Source organism: Sorex araneus, chromosome 3 (assembly GCF_027595985.1).
Source record: "Sorex araneus isolate mSorAra2 chromosome 3, mSorAra2.pri, whole genome shotgun sequence".
NCBI classification, from domain to species: Eukaryota; Metazoa; Chordata; class Mammalia; order Eulipotyphla; family Soricidae; genus Sorex; species Sorex araneus.
In genome coordinates, this window is record NC_073304.1 from 52,012,537 (window position 1) to 52,039,184 (window position 26,648).

At 35.3% G+C, this 26,648-nt stretch overlaps 1 protein-coding gene across 1 annotated transcript in view; it reads left to right on the forward strand.

Moving 5' to 3' along the window:
* The window catches only part of MDGA2 (MAM domain containing glycosylphosphatidylinositol anchor 2), a gene marked incomplete at its 5' end in the record, with an annotated part of 811,681 nt that overhangs the window by 362,576 nt on the left and 422,457 nt on the right, over positions 1-26,648 (forward strand). The window contains one exon of the mRNA XM_055132080.1: positions 21,009-21,148. Within this exon, the coding sequence (XP_054988055.1) occupies positions 21,009-21,148 (140 nt within the window). The remainder of the gene's footprint in view (positions 1-21,008; positions 21,149-26,648) is intronic.

Sequence of the window (26,648 nt, forward strand, 5' to 3'; positions counted from 1 at the left end):
TTGGAATTAGGAAATAATTGAAATCATTTTATAATATAATTTTTCACAATGTAGTTTTTCCAGCTATTTTTTATCCTTTTGTCTGCTTAAAAATTGGACTTAATTCTCTCTCTAGGATATGTATTTTTTTCCTAAGATCTTGCACATTGTTTGACTTCATCAAACTTTAGCAGTAAGGTTTTTCTTTAATTTGAATTTTCTCACCAGGAAATATTAATATTAAAATAAAAAGAATAAAGCACTACATGAATTATGATGTAGACCTGTTTCCCAGTTTTGACCTTTCAAAGTTCATGAACACAATACCTGTTATAGGAGAGGAGATTATTTTACATTTAGTATATTTTCATTTTTTCTCTTCCGGTGGGTTACTTTTCAGTTTATGGCATATCCTGCTGTGCATGGCTTGTATAAGATCAATCTATGTTCTCCAATGACAGGGAATCAATCCAAATAGAACACTGGAAATGAAAAATGCTTTTCTTTATATAGAAATTATCTAGAAATATCTCCTTATCTCTCATTGTCTCTTCATACAGTTCACTTACATCTGTTATTCAGTATGTTGGATAAAGGTCATTTTTTTAGCATTTTGACAATAAATAACTTGCCTCTTTTTGCCTACGAATGTCACATGTCTGTAAAATCCTAACTTTATGAATGAAAAGAAATTAGTTTAAGCCTTTATACAGTGACTTATTAAATGATTGCTAGTCTCATTCTGAATTGAAGTGTCCAGTAATTATCAGTGGAAGGTAAGATATATATATGGGGAGATGGGGTCAAGAAACTTTAAAGATGATAAAGCATTTGCCTTACTTGCTGTTGTTTCATCCACAAACCTGGTTCTACCTGGGCAACCAATATGATCCCTTGAGCATCACCAGGGGTCACTCCTGAATACTACTAGATATGGCCCCCAAACCATATATCTTTATATAGATGGGGATGTTAATTAAGAGAAATAGACAATGGAAAATCACTCTGGTTACCATAATTCTATCCATATAAAGATATTGCATCATTAATAAGTTTATTGAACTTGTGTAATTAACCTAGACTTATAAACGTTGTCATGCATTTCTACGTCTTTCTTTTACCTCAGCTAACACAATAGTGACTTGAGACCACAGGGTACTGGATAACTGGTTCTTAATGAGCTTTACAAGTTCCTTTTGATCTGTTTGTAGTATACAAAAAGCTATAATATAGAAGCATTCATTTTTAGGTCAGCAGCAACTGGTACTAAATACTGACAAGACAAGGAGGCAGATGTTTAATTTTTATTGACAGTCTTCAGGGAAACCAACATATATCTAGCAATGGATCAATTCTTTTGGATCAATCATTTCACTTGATAAGAAAGATCCTTAGGAGTTATCACATGTTATTAATAATTCTATAATAGCAGCTATGTGAAAAAAGCAATTAGTTAAAATATGTACCAAATAAGCTCTTCTCAACTGAATTGAATTCAGTAGGTCTTCATTCTTCAACCAGATTATTGCTGGTCTAAAGGTATGAGAAGTTGAAATCACTCTTATCCCATCTTGATTTCAACTTCTGGTCTATGGACCCGAACAAAAATAATTTAAAAAGTTATACAATGCGGAGCAGGTGCTGGTTTACAGGTATAATACAGCTGAAGAATGCTGAGTTAGACCACACAGGAAACAACCTCATAGTCAAATATAGATGATAACCTGAATTGGTTGAATGTCACTTTGGTAAATGTGTGTGCAATGTCACTTTGGTGTGTGTATGAATGTATGTGTGTGTCTATCTGTCTGTATATATGTATGTCTGTATGTCTATGTATTTCCTGTCTCAGGCAACAGCAAATACAAAAAATAAAATTAAAATTAAAATTAAAAATAAAATCATTTAAAAGCTGCAATACATGAAATATATTCTGTATTTTATCTGCATTCTTCTGCCCTTAAGTGTATCATTTCACTGTAGCACTGTCCTCTAGCACTGTTCTCCCATTTTTCATTGATTTGCTTGAGTGGGCACCAGTAATGTCTCCATTGTGAGACTTGTTACTGTTTTGGGCATATCAAATATGCCGTGGGGGAACTTTCCAGGCTCTGCCTGCAGGCAGGATACTCTTGGTAGTTCTCCGAGAGGGATTGAACACGAGTTTGCCGCATGCAAGGCAAACACCCTACCTGCTATGCTATTGCACGGCATATCATTTCAAGCCTTATGTAAATCAGACACTCTGGGACTATCCTATCTTTTCTCTCCATTATATATCTTTTAAACCTCTAAGTCAGTGAAGTCCTTGCTTCTGTACCCTTTATCTATTATTTTTACACGTTTTAGTTTAGCTGTATAATGCCTTACTGTGTGTCATGTGTAGTGAGAGCTAGCAGTCTCCTAACTTTAGAACAAATATGTATATTCAATAGACTTAAATCTCATTAGCACATCCTATTATAATTTAGGAAAGATAAAAAGAAGGTACATATTTTGGTTAAAAAGGTATAACCATACCTCTTTTATCAATTTTAAGTACAAAATAATATAATTTGCTTAGAAACCTCAAGCCATTTTTCAATAGTATTAATGAAAGTCAGAACTATATCTTATTCCTGAGCTATTCAAGGGGCAAGGGAAAAAAAGGGAAGGATGGTGGGAAGAGAGGAATAATAGCAAAGGCAGAGAGGGAGAATAGTAGAAAGTTAGTGGTAGACAGGAAGGAAATATACGTAGACTTTTGCAACCACTGACAATTAACTATATAAATTTGTGAGCCATGATATACATAATACGTAATCCATTTATCTTAGTAGATGTCCTATCTAGGATAATAAAGAATATGAATAAGTTAGAATAGCTTAGATAACTACCTGGCAGTGTTTGATTCTTTTTCCAAAGTAACAAAATTGGAAATAATCATGGATCCCCTTCACATGATTTACTAAGCAGAATGTGATCATTTGGTGTGATAAGCACCACAGGGAGCTTTCTTAAGAAAATATAATTAGCTTTAGCTAAACTTTTGTAATTATAAAAGTCCTTAATTTCAAAGCTTACTGTTAGCAGTGTCTATCTCAAGAAATACATAAAAAATCACATATTTAAACCTTTAATATGGGTAAAAATTACATACCAATATAATCATATTCCCTTTATCATAATTTAAGCCTCACTCATTCTTTAAGATGAGAATATATCAAAAACAACTTTCTCTGAAAATTAAGAAATATTTGATAGATGTAAAAATAGCTTTGGAATTAGTTGTTCAGTTCGCTTAATTAAAAAGTAGACTTCATCTGAATAATATGATTTTTCAGCTTATGTCATTCCTTGACTATTCATTTTAGGTTATGAAATTCCAGTATTAAAATGTCATGTTATAACAGTTTGTTTGGCATGTCTTTGAAATTTCTACAAATGTTTAATTTCTTTTGAGATTATGAAGGAAGGCCAATGCTTGCTTTGTACTAGTGTTAAAATGCTGTTTGTAAGAATGCTGATTATAGTGATTAATTAGACAAAAGTCAATCTTAATATTTTGCCTCTTGATAAACCTACATGTTATTCACTAGGTATTTTACAAATTTTACTTTTTATAAGTGGTTTGTAATATTAATTCACTGAAATGACATTAATCATTACATTGAGTTATTTTAGAAGCTTATTTTGTTTTCTATGTTTACCGTTCTCACTCAATTTTCTATTCTCCCTTTTTTCATCATTTCCCATTTTCAATAAAAATTTTCAGCTATCATTTTTATTGTCTTTTCTTCGTTTGTTTGGGCCACACCTGTCAGTGTCCAGAGTTTATTTCTGGCTCTGTGCTCAGGGATCTTTCTTTACGGGACCAGGGGACTATGTGGGGTCTACGGTATAGAACATGGGTTGACCACATTGAAGACTAATGTTCTATTTGCTTTACTATTTCCTTGTCCCCTAACATTTTTACTCATTTACTTCATTTGTCAGTCTTTAAGAGGAAAAATTTGGATTTGTTGAAATTTGATCATTTCAATATGTGAATAATTTGTGTAAAGTTGTGATTTTTATAAATGTTCTTCACTTCTAGTAACTTTGTTTTTTATAAATTTTTGGGTAGAAAATATAATGGTTTTAGTAATCAGAAATGTCATCCTTCTAATGTTTGAGCAGAATATAGAAATTTCAGACTACAAACTAACTTTTTTTAATGCATAGTGTAATAACCTTGGCAGGTTGGTAAACTTTAGATATGCATTATCCATATGATTGTCAATAGTATGAAATATGATGTCACTGTTATCTACATTTTAGATGAAGAAAGGGAGATAGATTTTATATGCTAGTTTTTCCCAGAATCATAAATTCCAGCTATAAATCTAATAATTTAAATTAGCCACAGCAGATGAGCCACATCTGACTGTACTCTGGTGCTTTTCCTGACTCTGTGCTCAGTAGTGATGTCAAGAGACCATATATGATGCTGGGATCTGAACAGGGGTCAGTGGGATGCAAGGTAAACAACTTAACTTCTGTATCACCTACATGGCTCAAGTGTCAATTCTTTTATCATTGGAAAAATTTGGCTAAAGGAATATATGTGTATATAATTTTAATACATAATGTATATAATAATGCACATCATATATTATTATATATGTAGTTTACCAGTAAGATTAAGCATATGTGGGAGAAAATTACTTGTGGCAGAAAATTACTATTGAAAGAATATAGTCAATTTTAGTTGCTTGAAGTTTTGACAGTTTAAATTATTGCCTTAAATTTTGTGCATAGTGTAAAATTTTATTGCTGGTGTTTTTTAGACAGATTCTTGGGAGAGCGGGCTAGTAAAAGTGGAGACTGGTGAGGTGATACATGAGTGATGATTTACATAATGGGCCTGGTGAAGTGTAAAATGTTGGGGTCCTGAACCATAATGAACTTGAATTTTACGTATATTTTTATTTCATGCATACATGGGTTTTAAATATTGTTATGTTTGCAATACAAATGAGTTGGAAAATATTAAAATAGGATAAGCAGAATTCAAGACTCTGTTAAGTTTTCTTAATGAGCTGGGGAAGAAGGAGCTAAAGTCTGCATTTGTGTCTTGAAAGATGAAAAGAAATACTTGTCATATCTCAGTGATGACTCCATAGTACTGTGGCATGTGGTGCTAACACTGGCTTTGCTACAGTCACTCAGAATGACACACTAAGTGAAAAGCTTTCGAGTTTCTTCTTAGTTACAAAGGCAAGTATGTTTGTTGCTTTCAAATAAGGAGGTGAGACAAATAGAAGAATAGGATATTTGCCAGAGACCTAATTTAAGAAAAGTCAGGGAATTCTAAATCAGTTAAAATAAAAAGCAGCCTGACGCTCATGGGAAATCTGGTAGGTCCTGATAGACAAGCATTTCTTTTATCCATTGAGATTAGGAGACTTAGTGCAACAGTGAAGTGGAAGTAGAGAAAATATTACAATCCAAGAGGCAAAACTTGACTCTGAAACATAGAGATAAACTGCAGGCTCATTTTATTAGTCCTGGGGGAAAGGTACTTATTGTAATAACTTTGGAAAGTAAAGGCCTTAATAAGAAAAAAAGACCGATGATTACCAGAGTGGGAGGATATAGGAGGAAAGCTAGAGGAGGTCAATCTGATCATCGAAATAGTTCTAACTCTTTGTTGGTAGAAATGATGAGGCTTACACATACATGAAAGTGTGAGGCTCTACTTCTAAAATGTATTTATTATTGTATTCAGTTAGTAAATAGTAGAATTTTAAAAGTATGAAGCAAGATGTCAACAAATTTATATTTCCAGTATATTACAGTTGTTAATATTCCGGTCCACATCCTTTAAGACATGTCTCTAGGTATGTAGTTGTAATCATACATAAAAGGTGATTCTATGAATATTCTAAGAATATTCTAAGAAAATATAGTACAAATTTATTTCCCAATCAGTAAGCATACATTTATATAATTTTATGTAGTAGTGATTTACTTTTGGATGTTTTACCATTTTCAATCCAGTACTCGCTTGCTTGATACTTTGTTGCATTTCAAAGTTTTGTCAATTAAAAAATTGAGACAACTGGTGGCTGGAGTGATAGAACAACAGGTAGGGTGTTTGCCTTGCACACGGCCGACCCAGGTTTGATTCCCAGCATCCCATATGGTCCCCTATGTACCGCCAGGAGTAATTCCTGAGTGCAGTGCCAGGAGTAAACCCTGAGTATCGCAGGGTATGACCCAAAAAGCAAAAGGAAAAAGAAAATAAATTGAGACAACTGAAGGTAGTATAGCAGTCAGGGCATTAGCCTTGTAAGTAGTGGTCCAGGTTCATTCCCCAGTACTCCATATGCTCCCTAAATCAATACCAGCAGTCATCCCTGCAAGGATTGTAGAATTAGGAGTAAGCCTTGAGTACCACCAGGAGTGATCCCCAAGCAAAACTAAATTAATAACACAATGATCATGATTTATGCTTGATTTTGCATAAGTATCCCAGTATCCCCAAACCATCCTCTAGAATTTGAGAGAATATCTTTACAGACATATCTGTATATATTATATCACATATATTTTTACATGTGAAAGAACTTACACATAAAATGAAAATTTGAATAATTTACACTTTCTGCAAGTTCAGTCTAGGCTATAATTGTTTCATTTAGAATTAGTCATCACATTCTCCTTAAATTCATTGAAAGTGATTTGACTACTAATAAATGTTGCAGATACTGAAACAAAACATTTTATGTATGTAGAAACCTGGCAGAGTTTGAATCATCCTTGATATGAGGTAATTACTCTTCATCTTAGGTTAAGAAGGGAACCTAGGGTTTTTGTTTCTATCACACCATTTCCTTTGTTCTGGAGTCCAAAAGGCATTTTTATGACATGCCAGAGAAATTTTCCTGTTGGGTTAATCATGGGCAGCACCAGTGATTTCTCTATGAAGAGAAACAAAGGGAACTTTTCAGGCCGGAACCTCAGAGTTCTCTGCCTGTCATTGCCACTTTCGGAGAAGAAAATTGAAGCTTTCATTTTTGGCATATTCAGTAGTAAACCTCATTTGTTTTCTTGATGAGAAATACTGGAAGAAATAATGACACACTCTAAACACTCATTTTGTGATTTAGGTTGGCCCACAATGATGAGAACAATTTCATTTTAGTTCATATTTGCTGGGGCTTTGTCATTCTTTCCAAAAAGTTTTAAAAATAGATTTTACAGAGGATTGGTAGAGTTTGGTGTATAAGGGTAAAAGAAAAACTGATGTAATTAGTAGTTGTTGTCTCAGAAGTCCTGATCTTTTAAGATGCTGTGATAATTCATAAGAGACAAGGGAAATTTGGTTCACAAAACCTTGCAAGGTTCACTGACCATGATATGTGATATCTGACATTGCTAAGAGAAAGTCATTTCACATGTTTGATTTAAAGGGTGTGGATCTTAAAAATGTTTAAGATCCTTTTAAATGCCGCCTTCTATTGCACTGTTACAAAAGTGTCTGCCTCCTTCACTATGCTGACTCGAGGTTCAGAAGATAGAGTATGTCTACCTCATTTTTATTTTTTTATTATAACATGTAACCAAACCTCCAAATTTTCTGATGAATTGGTTGTTGATTATTACTGTTATTGTTTAAAATGTACTAACTATACATACTTATGATTCACCTTTAATAAATTCAGGATGCAGCACAGGATCCAATAGAAAACCAAGAAATGACATAAACAGTACTATATTCTCACTTTATTTTATTTATTTAATTATTTATTTATTTTTTGATTTTTAGGTCACTCCTGGATCAGGCATCACAGGGGTGACTCCCGGCTCTGCACTCATGTATTACTCCTGGTGGTGCTCAGGGGACCATATGAGATGCTGAGAATGGAACCCGGGTCAACTGCGTGCAAGGCAGACACCCTGCCCGCTGTGCTATCACTCTAGCCCCTGTATTCCCACTTTAGAAGAAAGAGTATAGTTCCCCGAAACATTTATTTACTTTCAAGATGGGGTATATCATTTGTTTCATGCCAATTGTTGTAAGCAGATCAATAGATTAATAAAATATTTGAAATGCTTTCAAATGTTCCCTAGCTAGAGATCAAATATTTCTTCTTGAAAATATTATCATTGTAGAAACAGGGAATACAGATATCTGGAAGCTGTGAGTGATTGTGTCCAGACTTATTAGTTCATGGATTCTTTTTTGCACCCATGCCAGAGGCTACTTTTGAACAAAAATAAAGTTAAGAACCTTATGTACAGTACAACTTTTTTTTTCCTAATTAAAAAACATACATCAGCCTTTTTGAAGTTTTTTGTCTTTTTGCTTTTGGGGGTCTTTTCTGTTTTTTTTTTAGGTCACACTGGCAATTCACAGAGGTTACCCTGGTTCATGCACTCAGGAATTACTCCTGGAGGTGCTTGGGGGACCATATGGGATGCTGGGAATCAAACCCAGGTCAGCTGAGTGGAAGGCAAAAGCCCCGCCTTTGTACTCCAGACCCAGCCTTTGAAGTTTTACCTTTAAACATTAATAGATTTGTTTCTACAGGAAAATGAGAAAAGTATTTTTAATAAAATATAAAGTTTCAAACCTGGAAAGCTTCAGATACAGTTTGAATATTTTCTAGTGTTTCACTTTAGAAAAATAGGAAACATAGATGTCAATTTTAGAAGATAATTCAGAGTGATGTCTGCTATTATACATTCAATTTTCTGTGAAATTAGTAACTTGATAATGAGATAGATGGTATTACAAACTAGTACTTTTATAAAAATATCGCTTTTACAATTTCTTTAACATTAAAATTTAACTTCCAATATTGCTTTGTTTGACTTAAGATTTTTGGTCCAGGATCAGGAGTTAAGATGCATATCCAACGAAACCCAGATTCATTCCTCTGTACCACAAGTGTCTCACGTTGAAGGGCTTGAAAAGTTTTGTATTCTTGGCCCTAACTATCAGGTGATAGTTCAGAGTTAGGGCCAAGAATACGAAACTTTGTACTCAGTATCATTAGGAGTGGTCTCTGGACGTCCTCAGGACTGCTTAGCACTGCTTGACTCCCTCCAATTTTTTAAGTGCAAACGGAAGGTGGTTTTGCATGCAGGAACCAATGATACTATTTCCCCAAACACTGCTTGAAACAAATCTTAAGCATTGTGCTGGGAGCATTGTTTGAGAACTATCTTTGTGGCCATGACACCCAAATAAATAAAAAGCAGGTCTAGAAAGATAGTACAGTGGGTGAGGTGCTTCCCTTGAAATTAGTCGAACTATTGGGTCCTGGCACCACACGTGGCCTCCGACCCCTGTCAGAGCCAGAAATAAGCTCTAAGCACAGCATGGCATGTTGCACAACACAAAAATAAAATAAAATAAAACTTGATAGATCAGAATGAATATTCTGGTTCTTGGTATGTTGTAACTAAATGTCACTTTTTTTTTTTGCTTTTTGGGTCACACCCAGCGATGCTCAGGGTCACTCCTGGCTTTGCACCCAGAAATCACTCCTGGCGGTGCTTGGGGGACCATATGGGATGCCGGGGATCAAACCCGGGTCGGCCGCGTGCAAGGCAAACGCCCTACCCGCTGTGCTATCGCTCCGGCCCTAAATGTCACTTTTTAAATAAACTTTCTTTTGTTTTCTTAGTATTTATTTCCTATAAACAGATAACTTGAATTTAAATTTAAATGTTTAACTTCGCTCTTTGCATTAAAAATGTTTTTTTTCTTAAAATTTTTGACTAACACAAGGTGTATTTTGACTTCTGTTGTTTTACTAACATTAATAGCTGCTTTTTGAAAACCATTGGGTTTGGGGTTTAATTTTTCTTACTTTACTTTGGGCTTTGGAGAGACTTTCAGGTCAGCTCAATTAATTTATAACAATGTGGATCAACATGTGCTGAGGAGAGAATACAAAATAGTCAAAAGCCTTTAATATTCAGTCTTTCATCAAAGTTATATTAAATAGATATGATCTCCTTTTGATTAATCCAGAATAATCAATAGTATCTTAGTACTTTCATTTATAACTCATCAAATTAAAGATTTTAAAGTTTTTCCAGTGAACAGGAATACAGTGTTAACCAAATAAAAGGTTGAGGAGGCAGAGGTGGGAAACTAATTTCACAGTGATGCTAAGATAGTGATTATTTCAAAATAACCAATGGAATCAAACAAGTCAAATTAGCTAAAGGCTGATAAAATCCTCCATGAAGCCAGGGAGACAGTTCAAAGCTCTAGGTGCCTATACCTGGCATGGAAAGACTCCAAGTTTGATGTTACCATCTCTCTAGACTGCAAAACAACTTGATTGACAACTTTTAATGAAGAGATTACAGAACTTTGAGAAATTTCTGCATCTGTAGTAGAGGGTTTTTTTTTTATCTCTTTTATTTTTTTTTATTATTAATGAATCACCATAAGGTACAGTTACAAACTTCTGAACTTTCGTGTTTGCATTTTGTTTATATCCCTCCACCAGTGCCCATTCTCTTCCGCCAATGTTCCCAGTATCCCTCTCACCACCTCCACCCCAACCCCCACCACCCCGCCCTGCCTCTGTGGCAGGGCATTCCCTTTTGTTCTCTTTCCTGTTGGGTGTTGTAGTTTGCAACAGAGATATTGAGTGGCCATCATGTTCAGTCTATAGTCTACTTTTGGTATGCAGCTTTCAACCTGAGTGGGTCCTCCCAAAATTATCTACTAGGTGTTCCCTTCTCTAACTCTGCTGCCTTTTCCCCCAGCATGTGAGGCCAATTTCCAAGCTGTGGGGCAGACCTCCTGGTTCTTATCTCTACTACTCCTGGTATCTCTACTACTCCAGGTGTTGGCCCAATTTGATTTGTAAGCATAATATAACAGAAAGTAAGATTCAAAACAAAGTCAGATTTTAGTGAAGTTAATTTTAATAGAATTATAAGGGACACTAGAATAATATATAGTGTTGGAAAAAAATGAAATCATGTTGGAAATACAAACTATGGTTTTTCTTCCTATATTTTAAGTAATTGTAGATAGATATGTTATTATTATTATAACTATTATTATTATATTTTACACTTAATCCTTCCTACTTAGGACTAAATATTAAGAGCAGTTTTACTTTCTCACTCTAAGCTTGGTTTAACATACTAAGATGCTTTTTACTTGTCAGCCAGATCTTCATTCATTTCTCTTTTGTTCCTACTTCTCTGTATATCTTATGTAAATTCTACCATCCTATCTGTCACAGGCAATGAGTTTAGGTCATCAACTTTTTACTTGAGAACTGTCCTAAGTGATGTGCTAGGACAGCTCACCGTGCTTTAACATCTCAGTGAGTCTTTGAAAGCACTACATTTTCTTAGTTTTTCTTCTACTCTTCACATCTCTGACTTTATAATCAAAGTCTCTTTCCCTGGTCTCTCATATTAAGTATTTATATTCCTCAAGCTTCTATTGATGTCATTTAAATTTTTCACTATACATGCTCTATTTTAGTGATTTTCATTTGTTCTATGGTTATTAACCCAAATCTCAGAATTTCTAGAGTTCGCAACAACAGGCAACTCTCTACCAGCATCTAAAACTGGAATCTTCACCTTCTTGCCCAAATTGTAATCTACTCTGATTTTTCTGAGTTGATGATTTTAGTGATCCTGAGGAAGAATATATTAAGTAAAGGAGTGACCAATAAGAGGAATAATCATAGTGGAGGACTTTAATATTTTACTTAATTTAAAAATAGAATTGGAAAATTATTGTGAAAAAGGGAAGTAGGGAAAGACAGAGTATCTTGAACTAGTAACTCAGTAAAGAAAGTAATAATGGAAGTAGGGCATTTTAGTAGCATTGACAAGTGCTATTCTGACAAGTTGATTAAATTTAAAATGTTGAAAACATATTTTTGATAGCGTGCAATCAGAAAAATGAAAGGAAATTTGTTTATTATTATTTTTTTCTGTACGCATATAAATTATAGAGAAAGTGAGGAGTTACTGCCAAGAACATGCTGTAAATATCAGTGCCAGTTTTTTATCTTTGACCATCTGAGAGGAAAAGTAAAGTATAAGATGTTCTCCGTCTCTCTCATCTCTGTCTCTTTTCCCACAGAAAGCTGTATGAGAGGTGGTGGTTCAAGTTGATCTCTGGCCTTTAGGATTTCAGCATGACTACTTGGAGGAACCTATACATTCTTTCTCCTCCAATCCTATTCCAAGAGATCTCTGACTAGTACTAGGAAAGTAAGTTACCTGGAATCTAGTATAGAAATGTGGTAAGATCTTACTGGTATCTTCAATTCTTAGAGAACAGCTAAATCATAGATTTGAGGATTTTTCTATCGCACAAAGTTCTTGATGTTTTATAGGTGAGTGAACTCCTAATGCCAAGTCCTTCAGAAACTCTGCCTGCAACTAGAAAAAGTGTCTCCTTCTAATGCATTGGTGTCTCATTACCCATCACATTTTACCTATGTAACTAAAATATAAATATTACTACCATCTTAACTTCTTCTTGCTTATACCACATTCAGTTAATCTGTGAGTCTTTTCTAACAAGACTTAATAGGCTTCTTCAAGTGTATCTGTTTCCAGTGTTTCTCCAATTTATAGGAGGGAAGATGACTAGTACCAATATCAAAGTTTGGAATAAATTAGAATCTACAACAGTCTTGCTCTTCAAGCCCATGTTCTCCTTTGAACATGGACATCATTTGCTTGTTTCAGTGTTTCTTTGCCTGCCCATTTCTACTTAAGGAAGTCTCTATTTTCTTTTTCTTTTTCCCTTTTGGGTCACACCCAGCGATGCTCACGGATAATTCCTGACTCTGCACTCAACCATTACTCCTGGTAGTGCTCAGGAGACCATGTGGGATGCTAGGGACTGAACCTGAGTTGGCTGCATGCAAGGCAAATGCCCTGCCCGCTGTACTAGCAGTATGGTCCATCTGTGTTTTCTTTTGAACATGCACTTTTCTCTCTCCCCTCATACATTTCAAAATAAATTTAAATTAAAAAATCTCTTTCTTCACACAAAAAAAGAATTTATAATAGTCCACTAGAAATCCAGTTATTTCATAAATACTATAATTAATATCTTGCAGACATGCCATTGAATATATTTCCTCTTTCTGGAATCCCTTTCCTTTTTTGTTCCTGCCACATTAATCTTTCCAGATCTAGATTAAATGTCACTGAGTTTGTAAAATCTGTTGAAATCCCCTGGAAATTTAAGTCATTTTCCTCTTGGTCCTTCTACAATGCCACCCTTGATTTTATTGTTAGAATAGAATATATCATATATATTTAATATTTAATAAAACAGACCCAGTTTGCTGTAGTATTCAAGAGAATACATATTATAGCATTATTATCCATATCCCTAGCATATAGCCTTATGCCTAATCTATAGCAAATGCCTCAGAAATTCATGCTTGAAAATCTGTATATGAAAGACTAAAAGTGCTTCTGGTTGTTGGCAAAGGAAAATAATTTATTTTTGTTATTTTTCTAACAGAATAAGAGGATTTGGTTTAACTTTCAAAGCTGACTTCTAACAAGATAAAATAACATCTCCCTTTTGCCCTTTTCAGCTGACCTCTTGAACCCCAAGCCAGTTTACTAAAATTAAAGGAGTTAATATGATTAGTGTTAGAGAAGATTTTATGTAATGGAGTTTGGTTTACTTCAAACAAATTGGGATGAATATGAGTCTGATGCAGTATTTTAGCATTTTAATTCATTGCTGACTCTAGAGGGCAAAGGAGACTATAACCCTTACTCCAGTTTCAGAATGATAAATAAAAGCTTTTTTCCAATAAAATAGAGGATAATAGATGTCTTACTTCAGATATTGTACTGAAAATTGCATTTGCATTTAAAGTAAATTCAGTTTATAGTATTTTATATTTTTCCAAGATATGAGATCAAAGCCATTGTGATAGTCGCTAAAATAAATTATAAGTCAAATATTAAGCACATATTCTATGTTTTGAATTACGAGGTAAGAAGATGCTAAAGTAAGGCTTACCATAGAAATAGGTACTGAATCTGGTTAGGGCATTAAGAAAAAGGAGCACCACTAGATATTACAGATCAACTAGAAAAATAAGTAATTATTGCTATACAATTCATTGGTTCAAAAGGTATTGTGAACAATACCTATATTAGTACTAACAATACCAAATATTAGTCTCGTGGTTCTAGCTAAGATACTTAAAAATCTCAGTACCCGTTATCTTCTCATTAATATTGTCTTGATACTACAGGGATACCGAATTATCAGGTCCATATTCTGCATATTAAATTTAGAATGGTTATATAATTCATATTACTGATCTAGTTAGAGCACCCAAACTATTTCAAGATGGCTTCTTAATCTTTCATTATTCACTTAATCTAGTCTAAGTGTACTTGGGACTTACTGGGCACCCACATTTGACTATGCCAGATGTGAATTTGATAGCTTTACATAGTGAGAAGAACAAAGTACCACTGGATTATTCTAATTTAGATTGCTAGCTGCAAGCCTGTTACCAGCCCACATGGTATCCTCAGACTACCCTGCTCTCATTTGGAAATAGAAGCATTGACCCCATGTATTTTAAAGTCTTTTATCTTGAGGAGGGGGGGAGGGAGGGTGCTTTTTGCTTACCAGAATAACTTATGCGTGTTTCCAAAATGGTCACTCTGATATTGAGCAGCTAAAATTGATAAAAGTAGGTATTTTAGTGTCAACTTCTTAGTTTCTAAAAATGCATCATCAACACTTAAATTTGGTAGACTAATCTGCTCTTCTATAAAAAAGTCGGTAGGTTCATAATGATTGTGATATATAGACTATTATCTTTTCCAAAAATGTTATAACATAAAAGAAGGAAACAAAATTAAAGGCCGGAGTGATAGTACAGTGGGTAGGGTGTTGAACTTTCATGCAGACAACCTGGGTTTGATCCTCGACATCCCATATGGTCCCATGAGCACTGCCAGAGTAATCCCTGAACACTGCTGGGTGTGACCCAAAATGTTACCCACCAAAAAAATTTTATAGCACAAAGTTCTTACTGTATAAATTTTAAACAATGATACTTGTATAATTATGGTTAGGAAAAATGTATCTGTAAAATGTATTATTGGGACCCTGAGCCACTCCACATCCCTGAGCACCATCCCATCCGCCCCTGAGCCACCCTGCAGCACCACTTCTGGTTTTCTCCCTTTCCCAGTTTTCTGCCCCCCCTACTAGCACCCCATCCACATCAAGGTAGTGGGCATGGCCTCCGCAAAAGTAGACGTGGCCTTTTTGGGGGCTGGTGGCCTCTCATGCGACCATAGATATTTTCCCCTTTACTGGCACTCAGAAATCACGTCTTCATTTTCATCACCTAATTCTATGGAGATCATCCTGGTCATCTCAAACACATTAGGACAATAGTCCAATAGCGTATTCCAATGCACCATAAAACTGGCATAATTAGAAGCTATACAAATCCAATATAAAAGAACACATCCTCCAGAACTTCACTAGAGACCTCACCTAAGCCACTGAGGAGTACCTGAGAGGAAGAGGGCAGTACTGATAGTGAACTGGAATGTTCCACCACCATACTACTACAAAAACGTGAAGAAAGAATGAAAATCCCCACCACAAAGAGAAGATGATGAGAAGGGTCCTGGCATCTCAACAAGCATTACCCACAAATATGATCTCTGATAAAGAAAAGGAGGACATGAAAGAAACAATGGAACAGACAGCTGAGAAAATACAGGGAGAAATGAAAACAAATAAAAAAGCTACAAAATGAATGTAACAAATTAAGAATTCTGTAGATGAAATCAAAAACTCATTGAGTGCTCTCAATAGCAGAATGGCCACAGCCGAAGACAGAATCAGTGAGCTTGAATATGAACTGCATGAATCTTACAGGCAACAACAAGCAGTGGGAAAAGACCACAAAATAGCTCTTAGGTGAATCAGGATCTAGGGGATGATTTCAAGAGGAACAGTATTAGAATCATTGGAGTACCAGAAAGACAGGGATAAAACCCCAAGGAAAAAGCCACAGTTAAAAATATCATTGCTGAAAAGTTCCCAGAGCTGGAGAATGCAGGCATCCAGATCCAAGGAGCCCGAAGATGCCAGCTAAAAGAGACCCTAGTAAAAAGACTCCAAGACATATCATAGTCAGAATGATGGATGCCACAGATAGAAACACAATACTGCAAGCAGCATGGTCAAAGAAGGAAATCACATACAAAGGAGCACCCCTTAGATTACAACAGACCTATCAGAGGAAACCCTCCAAGCATTAAGACAATGGTGGGATATAGTGAAAAAACTCAATGAAATAAACACCTCACCAGGAATACTTTATCTAGCTAAACTCTCACTCAGAATTGAAGGAACGATACACTATTCCCTGAATAAACAACAGCTCAGGAACTTCATAGGCTCAAAACCAAATTTAAAAGAAGGACTAAAGGGGCTACTATAAGACAAGAAAAAAACTCTAGAAGCACAACAAACCCCTACAGAGAGATGGCACAAAACCTATGACAATAATCTCCCTCAATGTCAATGGTACAAGTGCACCAATTAAGAGACACAGAGTGACAAAATGGATTCAGAAACTAAACCCAACATCCTGCTGCATACAAGAAACACATCTGAACAGTCAGAGCAAATGCAGACCCAAAGTCAAAGGATTGTAAACAATCCTGCAAGCAAACACCTCCCTCAAAAAAGTTGGGGTGGCCGTACTAGAATCCGATAGATAACATAGATTTCATGTTGTTGACAAAGATTAGAAGGGACATCGAAGACCAATTTTTAATAGTCAAGGTATATGTACAGCAGGAAGAAATCACACTCCTAAACGTGCACATACCTAATGAGGGACCAGCTAAATACTTGAAACAACTGCTAACAGATTTTAACAAAGACAATGCTAACAGCTCAATGGTAGTTGGAGACTTCAACACTGCCCTATCACGTCTAGATAGATGTACAAGATGAAAACTCAGCAAGGAAACACTAGTTTTGAAGGAAGAGATAGAAGAGAGAGGGCTAATAGACCTATACAGGGCTTTGTATCCCAAAAAGAAAGAATACTCATTTTTTTTACCCAGTGCACATTTTCCAAAATAGACCATGTGCTGGCTCAAAAATCATACCTCAATAGAATCAGGAAGATAGAAATTGTATCAACTACCTTTGCAATTGAACTTTCATTTGACCCAGCAATACCACTTCTGGGAATATATTCTGGAGATGCAAAAGAGTATAGTAGAAATGACATCTGCACTTACGTGTTCATTGCAGCACTGTTTAGAATAGACAAAATCTGGAAAAAAACTCAAGGACAGATGACTAGTAAAAGAAACTTTGGTACATCTACACAATGGAACACTATGCAGCTGTTAGAAAAGATGAAGTCATGAAATTTACATGTAGGTGGAGAAACATGGAAAGTATCATGTTAAGTGAAATGAGTCTGACAGTGAAGGACAGACAGAAAGATTGCACTTGTTTGTGGAATATAAAATAACAGAATGGGAGACTAACAACCAAGAACAGCAGAGATAATTACCAGGAGGATTACTCCACAGCTTAGAAGCCAGCCTCGCATGCTGGAGGAAAAGGCAGCTCAGATAGAGAAGGGACCACCAAGTAAAGGGTGCTAGGAGGGCTTGCTCAGGATGGGAGAGGTGGGCTGAAAGTAGACTATAGAGCGAACATGATGGCCACTTACTACATCTACTGCAAACCACAACACCCAAAAGGAGAGAGAGAGAGCAAAAGGGAATACCCTGCCACAGAGGAGGGGTGAGTTGGGAGGTAGGGAATGGGGTAGAGGTGGTGGGAAGGATGCAGGTACCATTGGTGATGGAAAATGGGCACTGGTGGAGGGATGGGTACTCAATCATTGTATGACTGAAACACAAGAAGGAATGTTTGTAAGACTGTAACAATACCCCCACAATGATTCACTAATAAAAAATTAAATTAAATTAAAAAATAAGATATATTATTATTCACTGATTTGAAAGGAAAGTAAAAATAAGTATATGTTAATCTAAAATGATCTCTTACTACATAATTAGATATTTTAATAACCATTCATTTTATCACTTATTAAACAAAATTTTAAAAATTCAACAGTATAGTTCTAAATTTTCCTTTGAACAATGTTATATTTTACATATGTTTGTTGATATCAATTTATGGACCTCTTTAATATGTGCACAATCACATAAGACTGATACTTAAAATATGTAACTCTGAAGAATAATTTATCTAAATTGAAGATTAAACTTGGTCACTGAGGGAGATTATTTTAGAAACCATTATATAAAATATATCATGTCACTCCATGAAACACTACAGAAAAGTTATTCTAATGGCATAAAACTAAAGAAATTATTATGGTGTCTAGACAGAGACCAAAGGGATGGTAGAAAATTTTGGTAAATTGGTTTTATAGAATAAACAAAATGTTTTGTTTAGTTCTTTTAAAATCAGTGAAATGTTGCATAGCATAAAATTTACATTTTGAAAAAAATTGAAAAGGAACATTTTAATCTTTCAGTATTTTCAATCAAATTATATCTGTGAACCAGAAAGCCACTTCTAATAATCTCTTCTAAGTGATGTTGCCATTGCTATCACCTGTACATTTGATAAAAATGCAGGTTGGTCTGGTGTTATGTAAGCATATTAGGTCTCTGTGAATGGTTTATTTGATTTTATGTATTTTTTTCTTGCTTATTATTCTTTTTAGGCCACACCCAGCTATACTCAGGACTTCTGACTCTAAGCTTAGGGATTACTTGGTGATGTTCAGTGTACCATATGTGGTGTCAGAAATAAAACTGGGGTTGACCATATGCAAGTCAAGTACCTTAACATTGGCTATGTTTTCAGCCTCCTAAACCTGTATTTTAAACATATTCCTGGGTAGTTTATGATGATACTGAATATAAAAATATTTTTCTGAGTATATCCTTTGTCCTTATGCTGCCTGTGCATTAGTTGGTTCAGCTGTTCCCTGTGATTCCATCTGAGTTATTGTTGAAAGTAGGGCCAAAGGGTGCTCTGACTTTCTTTGGTGTCATATGGTGCCAAAAATTTAACTGAATAAAACCTATGTAATGTCCTTAGGCTTCTATAGAAGGAAATTTTAATATGTCATTAGGTATGGGTAATTGAGATCAAATCCTGAAGTTTTTGGTTGAGGGACTGGACTCTGGCATCCATATAGAAATAAAATAAACATTTTTTTTTAATTCAAAGTTGACTTCTCTGTATTTTGGCTATTTTAATTTTAATTTGAAATTGAAAGAATAATAAAATGTGGCCTTTTACATCTTTAAAATTTATGAGTATCTTACAAATTTATGTTTATAAAAGAAAGCGTTAGATATTGGAGTCAGTTCTGTTCTTTCCAGAACACAGATTTTCTCAAATCTTCAAGTAAATTTGACTTATTTTAGTCATTTATTCCTTTGAATCAACAAATTTTCTTCAAGTTCTATAGGACTTGGATTCTTATATTATTGTTACTGTTTTGTTATCATTGTATTTTAGCCACACCTGGAGGTTTTTGGGGCTTACTCTTGACTCTGCTCTGTGATTACTCCTGACAGGTCTCAGGGGCCATATGGGATGCCGGAAATTGAACCGGGTTGAATGTGTGCAAGGCAAGGACTGCACTATCACTTGTATTAATGCAAAGCAAATGCCCTATTCACTGTGCTTTCTTGGTCTTTGTAATGTTAAATAGAATTTCCAAATATTTCTGCATTAGTTTTCAAACAGTTACAGACTCTACTAATAATTCTGCTGTCTAGGTTAAAATTTCTGCTAGGAAGTTCTTGGCATTACTGTCCTTTTCAGAAATATATAGCCTTTCCACTTGCTTTTAATTAAAATAACCATTTCTCCTCTATTCTCAAATATTTTTTAAGTAAAAGTGCTGTGTTAACTGAAAAGGATGATCACAGGCATGGGAGGAACAGTGCAGTGAGTAGGTTGTGCCTTACATGTGACCAGCCAGATTCTATCCTTGAGACCCCTTTTGGTTCCTGGAGCCTGCCAGGAGTGATCCCTGAGGAAAAAGCCAATAAATAAGTAAATGATTTTTTAAAAAGGATGATCACCAATTTGCAGCCAGAAACTGAACATAATCCACCTGATGTCAGAAATGTATCTCTAACTACATCTCATGACCACCCGATTTTTTAATATTCAGTAAGGCTGATTTTTCTTTATTTCAGTAAAACCAGTTCTAGTGAAGTTTTAATTTAGTCAAGCTTTGGTGACCTGATTTGATATTGAGATAAAAGAAAATAACTAGAAAATTTAAAGTAAGCTTCATGAGAACTCTATTTTAAGTAAAGTAAAGTAAGCTTCATGAGAACTCAGAATTTTATATTGAGCCCTCAATTACTTTTTTCATGCTTTAGTGACTTATTTCTGCATTTGTATTTTCCATCTATCAATAGATGAACTTGTGTATATTGGAAGCAAAGATAGTTTCCAATTCCTCATACAAAATAATCTTAAATTCTTATCAGCTAACTAATACTACAGAGTTTATAAAATTAATACAAATGAAGCCAATGTCATTGTTTTTTTCTTTTCAATGGTTTTTCTCTTATATTGTCTTGTTTTGAGACAACAACACTTACTATATTATTTTTTTTTAAATTTCTCAGTGGAAGATATCTTCTCACAATTTCAACAATTAACTTTTATCATGTGGTTCCATAATGCATGTGATTTTCTGAGTTGTCAGTTTTTTACCAGCCCGTTTCCTTTTTTTATTGTCAGAATATATTTTGGTCACGATTGTCAGATACATTCTATCCAGTGATATCTTTAATACCTGAGGGATATTTGAAGTGTAAGCAGTAATTAACCTGACTAGTGTAAAGTCTAATAAGAATTGCACTTAAAACCAGGATGCCATGGGAAGATAGCATGCTTACCCTTTGTGTTCTTACCTTTGCTCACTCTTGTTTTCTTTACCATACAGCTCCCCCCACGGTTCGAATTGTTCACTCAGGCTTGGCCTGTAACATTGAAGAGGAGCGCTACTCTGAAAGGGTCTACACCATTCGGGAAGGAGAAACTCTAGAGTTGACCTGTCTAGTCACAGGTCACCCACGTCCACAGGTGAGTCCGGACCTGTGACACTGGGGGGAAATTGTAACCTGTCTTAAAAGTCAAAATGTCTAGTAGATAGTATATTTATATACTAGCAGTGTTTGTGTGTGTGTGTGTGTGTGAGTGTGTGTAATTTAAATGTGTGCAACACAGAGTGAGGGTTAGAATTACAAGTTTGATTATTCAGACCTCAAGTACTTGTGTGAATAATCCAAAAAAAGAAAATTCTGTTGTGGTGCTGTGGTGTGGCGAGAAATTTGGAGACACTTCTAAGGAAGCTGTTAAAAAGACAACTACAAAAATATCTCAGCGAGATAACAATTCTTATGGCAATGAGTTTATTTTAAAATGTGGAACATGATTTCATGATGACATAATTGCAGCCAAGGAAGCATTTGTTCTGCAGAATGTGATGCAGGAGGTCACATGTACGTTCCTTACTCCTATTCATTATATTCATAGAAAACTTTGAAAAACAAATGTTTGCAGGTGCCATAGGCATTCAGACTTTCAGAGTCATCATCTATAGCTTTCCAGAGCTAATTTAAGAATATGAACATAAATGGAAACTCAAAGGGCACTAAAATTACTAGCAATGAACAAAAAGCTGGAGGAAATGAAAGAAAGGATTAGTTGTAAGGTTATATAGGGAAGCTATGTATAATGAGGTAAAATCTTAATTTGGATATAGATATCCAAGGTATTTTATTCATTAATCAACAATTTCTGTTTATATTTACCATGAATAGTTCAAAATTCACATCAGTATTCAGCACAAACACTATGGGAAGAAAAGTGTCATTCATTTGGAAAAGTCAGATATTTAATAATTTGTGCTATAGAATAAAAGAGAAAATTCAGTGACAGAACCACAGAGGAAAAGGTGAAGAAATGTTGAATTTTGTTAACCAACCATGTTGAACTTGTATTTGCTTTTACTTTTCCTAAGTAATTTTTCTCAATACTGTAGTATGTTTTGACTTGATTATTTGATTCCCCAAAGAATGAAAATAAGGACCAGATCTGTGGTAGGGAGATTGTAATCCTTACATTTATTTTATATCCGGCATTGCCAAATTAATACATAACATAATAAAATAATATTAGGAACATCAAAGAATAAGGCTAGACAGGTAACTAAAATAGAAATGGCAAAAAAATTATAAAGCATTTTTTAATCACCATTGGATGCATTTTTAATGCATCCAATGGTAAAATTGGATGCATTAAAAATCGTGAATGTATTAAACTTACAAAAAATATTGGAATCTCAAGTGGTTAAAATTGAAGGTTACTATATTGACTATTAAGTAAAAATAGTTTATAAATTGCCTTGATAAAATAATTTAACAAATTTTGACGTAATATAAACTTGGTAGAAAAATACAGAAATTCAGAAAAATAATGTTAAAATGTCATATAGAAAAAGAAACTAATATTTAGTGTATTGTGTTTTATATATAATGCAATATATACAATATATACTTACAAAATACAATATATATATAATACCATTGATTCCTGTGAAAATAGGGGGCTGGTATTAGCAAAGCAGGTGAAGTGCTTGCCTTGCATGTAACTGACCAGGTTGTAACCCCTGCACACCATATGGTCCCCTGAGCCCCACCAGGAGTAATCCTGAATACAGTCTGGAGTAGGCACTGAGCACTGCTGGCGGGAGACAGGGAAAGGAAAGGAAAGAATAAGAAGGGGAGGGAGGCAAAGGGAAGAGGATGGGAGAGGAGGAGAAGGTAAAGAAAACAGTATTGCTCTAACCTAATTATATTTTTTGTATTTGTAGACATGGAATAAAAATTCCCAAATTAGCATTGGAATCAACGCATAAAGGTCTAAATAAATGTGTAAGGAACTATAAGTTGCTATATGACAGATTGCTTATGAGAAAGACTTATTGATTTTCATTTTATCCTCACACTACACATGCCAAATTGTACATTTTCAGAACTCCAAATTTTAGTTTTTTAATGTAGCTTGTCTTGGGTCTGAATTATTTCAGATATGTTGCTTCCTCTACTTGCATCTTTATTCACCGTTAATAGGGTGCATGTCTTCTTTTCCCATGTATCTTCCCTTATTGAACTTTCTGAAATGTAATCTGGGTCTCTGGCCAGTCTAAAAATAAGTTTGAAAACAGAGAAGCTAATTAGTGCCATGTTTGTTCCCTACACAATTCATTTTTGGAACCATTTCAATATGTACTGATCATAAAACAACAAAACAACAATTGAAAAAAAGTTGTTTCTATATTGCTTTTCCATCCCTAGAAGTCATTTAGGTGTTTGCAGGTAAGTCAGTTTCAGCTTAAGTGCCTGCTTGAAAAATTAACTGGGCTTCTCCTTTGTCAATAAAGTGTATAAGGAAGGATGACAGAACAGCTGGGCCTTGATATCCTGGCCAAGTACAAAAGGGCATCTGGCAACTGATGCCTGGAATGATTTTTCTTGCCTGATAATATGAATCTGAAATGACTTTCTGGTTGCTTTGTTGAATCTAAATACAATAATAGTTGGAAATGTTCTTGAGAGACAGTAGTTCTTGATTCACTGTCGAGGAGAATCCCTTATTTCTTGCCTGAATTCTTATAGTAATGCTAGTCAAAAAATTATCATATTTACAAGACTAAGTTTTTCTAAAATCTTAACTATTTTCTTTAAAAACATATTATTCAGGAGTTGAAGCAATAATACAGTGGTTAGCACCTTACATGCACAGACCTGGGTTCAATCTCCAGCATCCTCTAAGGTCTTCAGATCATCAAGCCCATCATGAGTAATTCCTGAGCTCTGAGCCAGACTGAGCATCACAGGTGTGGTCCAAAATCCCAAACAAACCAACCAAAACCAAAACAAAATAAAAAAGCATATTATTTAGTAATGAGTACAGTGCAGTGGTTAAGAAGATGACAATAGAACCAGACTATTTGGGCATATAGTTGATTCAATCACAACTACAACTATGACCTCAAGCTTCTTTCTTGCTTTGCTCTTTATTCCTTGTTCTCTCTGTATTTATAAAAAGGGATAATGGCAGTTATAATACCTATCTTGGTCTCCTATTGAAAGTAAAAATTGCATAATATATAAGCTATACATTTTTATATGTATATGCATATATTGTGTGAACATATGAAGTAGGCAGGCAGATAGGGAAAGCCCCATGACAGTGAGTCTTTGGAAAGTGGTAAAACCAGAAGCCCTAAGGCTGCTCAGACACCCATCTGTGGATACTAAAACTAAGTCCTGATAAAACCTTAATCTGGTGCCAGCACAGACTCTGAGAAGGCTAAACCTGCCTCCAGGAAAGCTCTGCCAGGAACAAAGACCAGGAAAGGAATATCAGAGAAGATGATCAACTTCTCCCAATTCTTGCCATTGGCAACCACCCTAGGAACCTACTCTGACCTCAGCAGAAAGCCTCTAGTGATAAACATTAGGAGAAACCCTATAAAAGCCAACTTGAGCAAAGGAAACACACATATGTTGCCTCTGCCCATGTGTCAGTGCAAGCACATGTGTTGCCCTCATCTCCCTTCTTGAGATGTGTATTTTCTTACCTTTATACTTTAACTCTGGGATGTGTATTGGGACTCTTTCCAGTCAGGAAAATTCTCTGCTCCCTACCTCTGACATCATCAAAATTTCCTTAGGTGTCAAATAAAACCTAATATACTTCATTGCTCCACTCCTCCCAAAAATCTTTTCTGTGAGGGAAAGGTAAGGACCCAAAAAAGACCTGGGTTAAGTCTGGGATTGACCTTTCCTGAAAAGAACTAGGCTCATAGCAGACTCATATAAGTCTTAGATTTCTTTAGTCCTTCCCTGAGTGGCAGAGGTGGATCTGGATAAAGGGGCAGATCCCCTTCTTGAGGCTATGGCCTCTCTCTTGCCTACTTCATGTAAGTCAGCTTCAATGTATACTTGACTCGCAAAGAATATTTTATTGACAAATAATAAAGCATTTTTACTTTGTATTACTTTGAGGTCATTTATGCTTAAATTTAGGACCTAGAGTTGAATTTTTGGTACGGAAATAAGTACATTTATTTTATTTATTTATTTTTTTTAACTTTTTATTAAATCACCATGTGGAAAGTTACAAAGTTCTCAGGTTTATGTCTCAGTTATACAATATTCAAACACCCATCCCTTCACCAGTGCCCATATTCCACCACCAAAAACCCCAGTATACACCCCCGCCCCTTACTGTATAACTAATGAATTTCACTTCATTTTCTCTTTACCTTGATTACGTTCCATATTTCAACACAAAATTCATTATTGTTATTGGAGTTTCCACCCAAGAAAGACAGCCCTACTACCAAGGAAGCATTTGAAAGTTAGTTTTCCATTGCTGGGAATAAAGAGATATGTAGCCCCACTGCTCCAAGTACGTAACTCTTTTTTTTTTTTCCTTTTCCCTTTTCCTTTTTTTTTTCCCCTTATCCCCCTTCCTGCACCTCATAGTATGGTTTACGCCACGCCGCGTTTCTCCTTGAAAATGGGAAACAACCTGGAAAGAGGGATATTTTCTCTTCTCGGCCGGCATGGGGCTTATGCTTAGTTCACAGTCCAGAGAGGTGGCTGCTACTTTAATAACCTTCAGTATTTCAACAAAAACTTACTGTTATTATTTGGAGTTCCCCCCAAGTCAGACCTGTTCAAAAGGAACCGTTTCACATTGCTGACAATTATAGATGTTAAGTCGCATGGTTTTGGATTTCTGTATAAAGTCCAGGAAAAATTCTGCCAGAAATTGCATAGCCCAGCTCACACTCCCAGTGCATTGCTGTAAGAAGTCTCTGGAATCAAAGTCTTTAGGCACAGAGGGTCCACTTCACTTTCAGCAGCTCGAATTTATCTGGGCCGAGGGTGTGCCGGTTACACCCCCTTCCCATGAGTCCCTGGGAGCCCCAAGTGTAAAAATCGAATACCTCTGGGTGAGGACTCTTAAAAGATGGCGCCTGCCATAGGGTGCCGCCGCCGCCGCCGTTTTCCCTGCAGGAAGACAGGGTGGGGAGGAAAATTCCACCCCCGGGCAGCACAGAGTTGCAGCCCAGTTTGCAGTCCCAGTGCATTGCTATTAGAAGCTGCACTGGATGCCGAATGTGTTAGGTCTCTGGAATCAAAGTCTTTAGGCGCAGAGGATCTGCTTCACTCTCAGCAGCTCCGAATTTATCTGGGCCAAGGGCGGGAAATAAGTACATTTAAAAATTACTTGTTTTCTTAGTTTTTATGCAGTCTATTTTAAATTTAATATATTTTAATTTTCTAAAGTTTATTATTTATGTTTTAATGTATCAGTGTCATCCCATTACTCATCAATTTGCTTGAGTGGGCACCAGTAATGTGCTATAGAAATTTTACAGCTGCTATTTTTTTCTAGTTTACAAGAACTAGACCTATTTATACTACTTCATTTAACCAGCATGTAATATAAAGATATATAGGGAGATAAGAATGGTGGTGAGAGTATGTCAGTACACTTACTA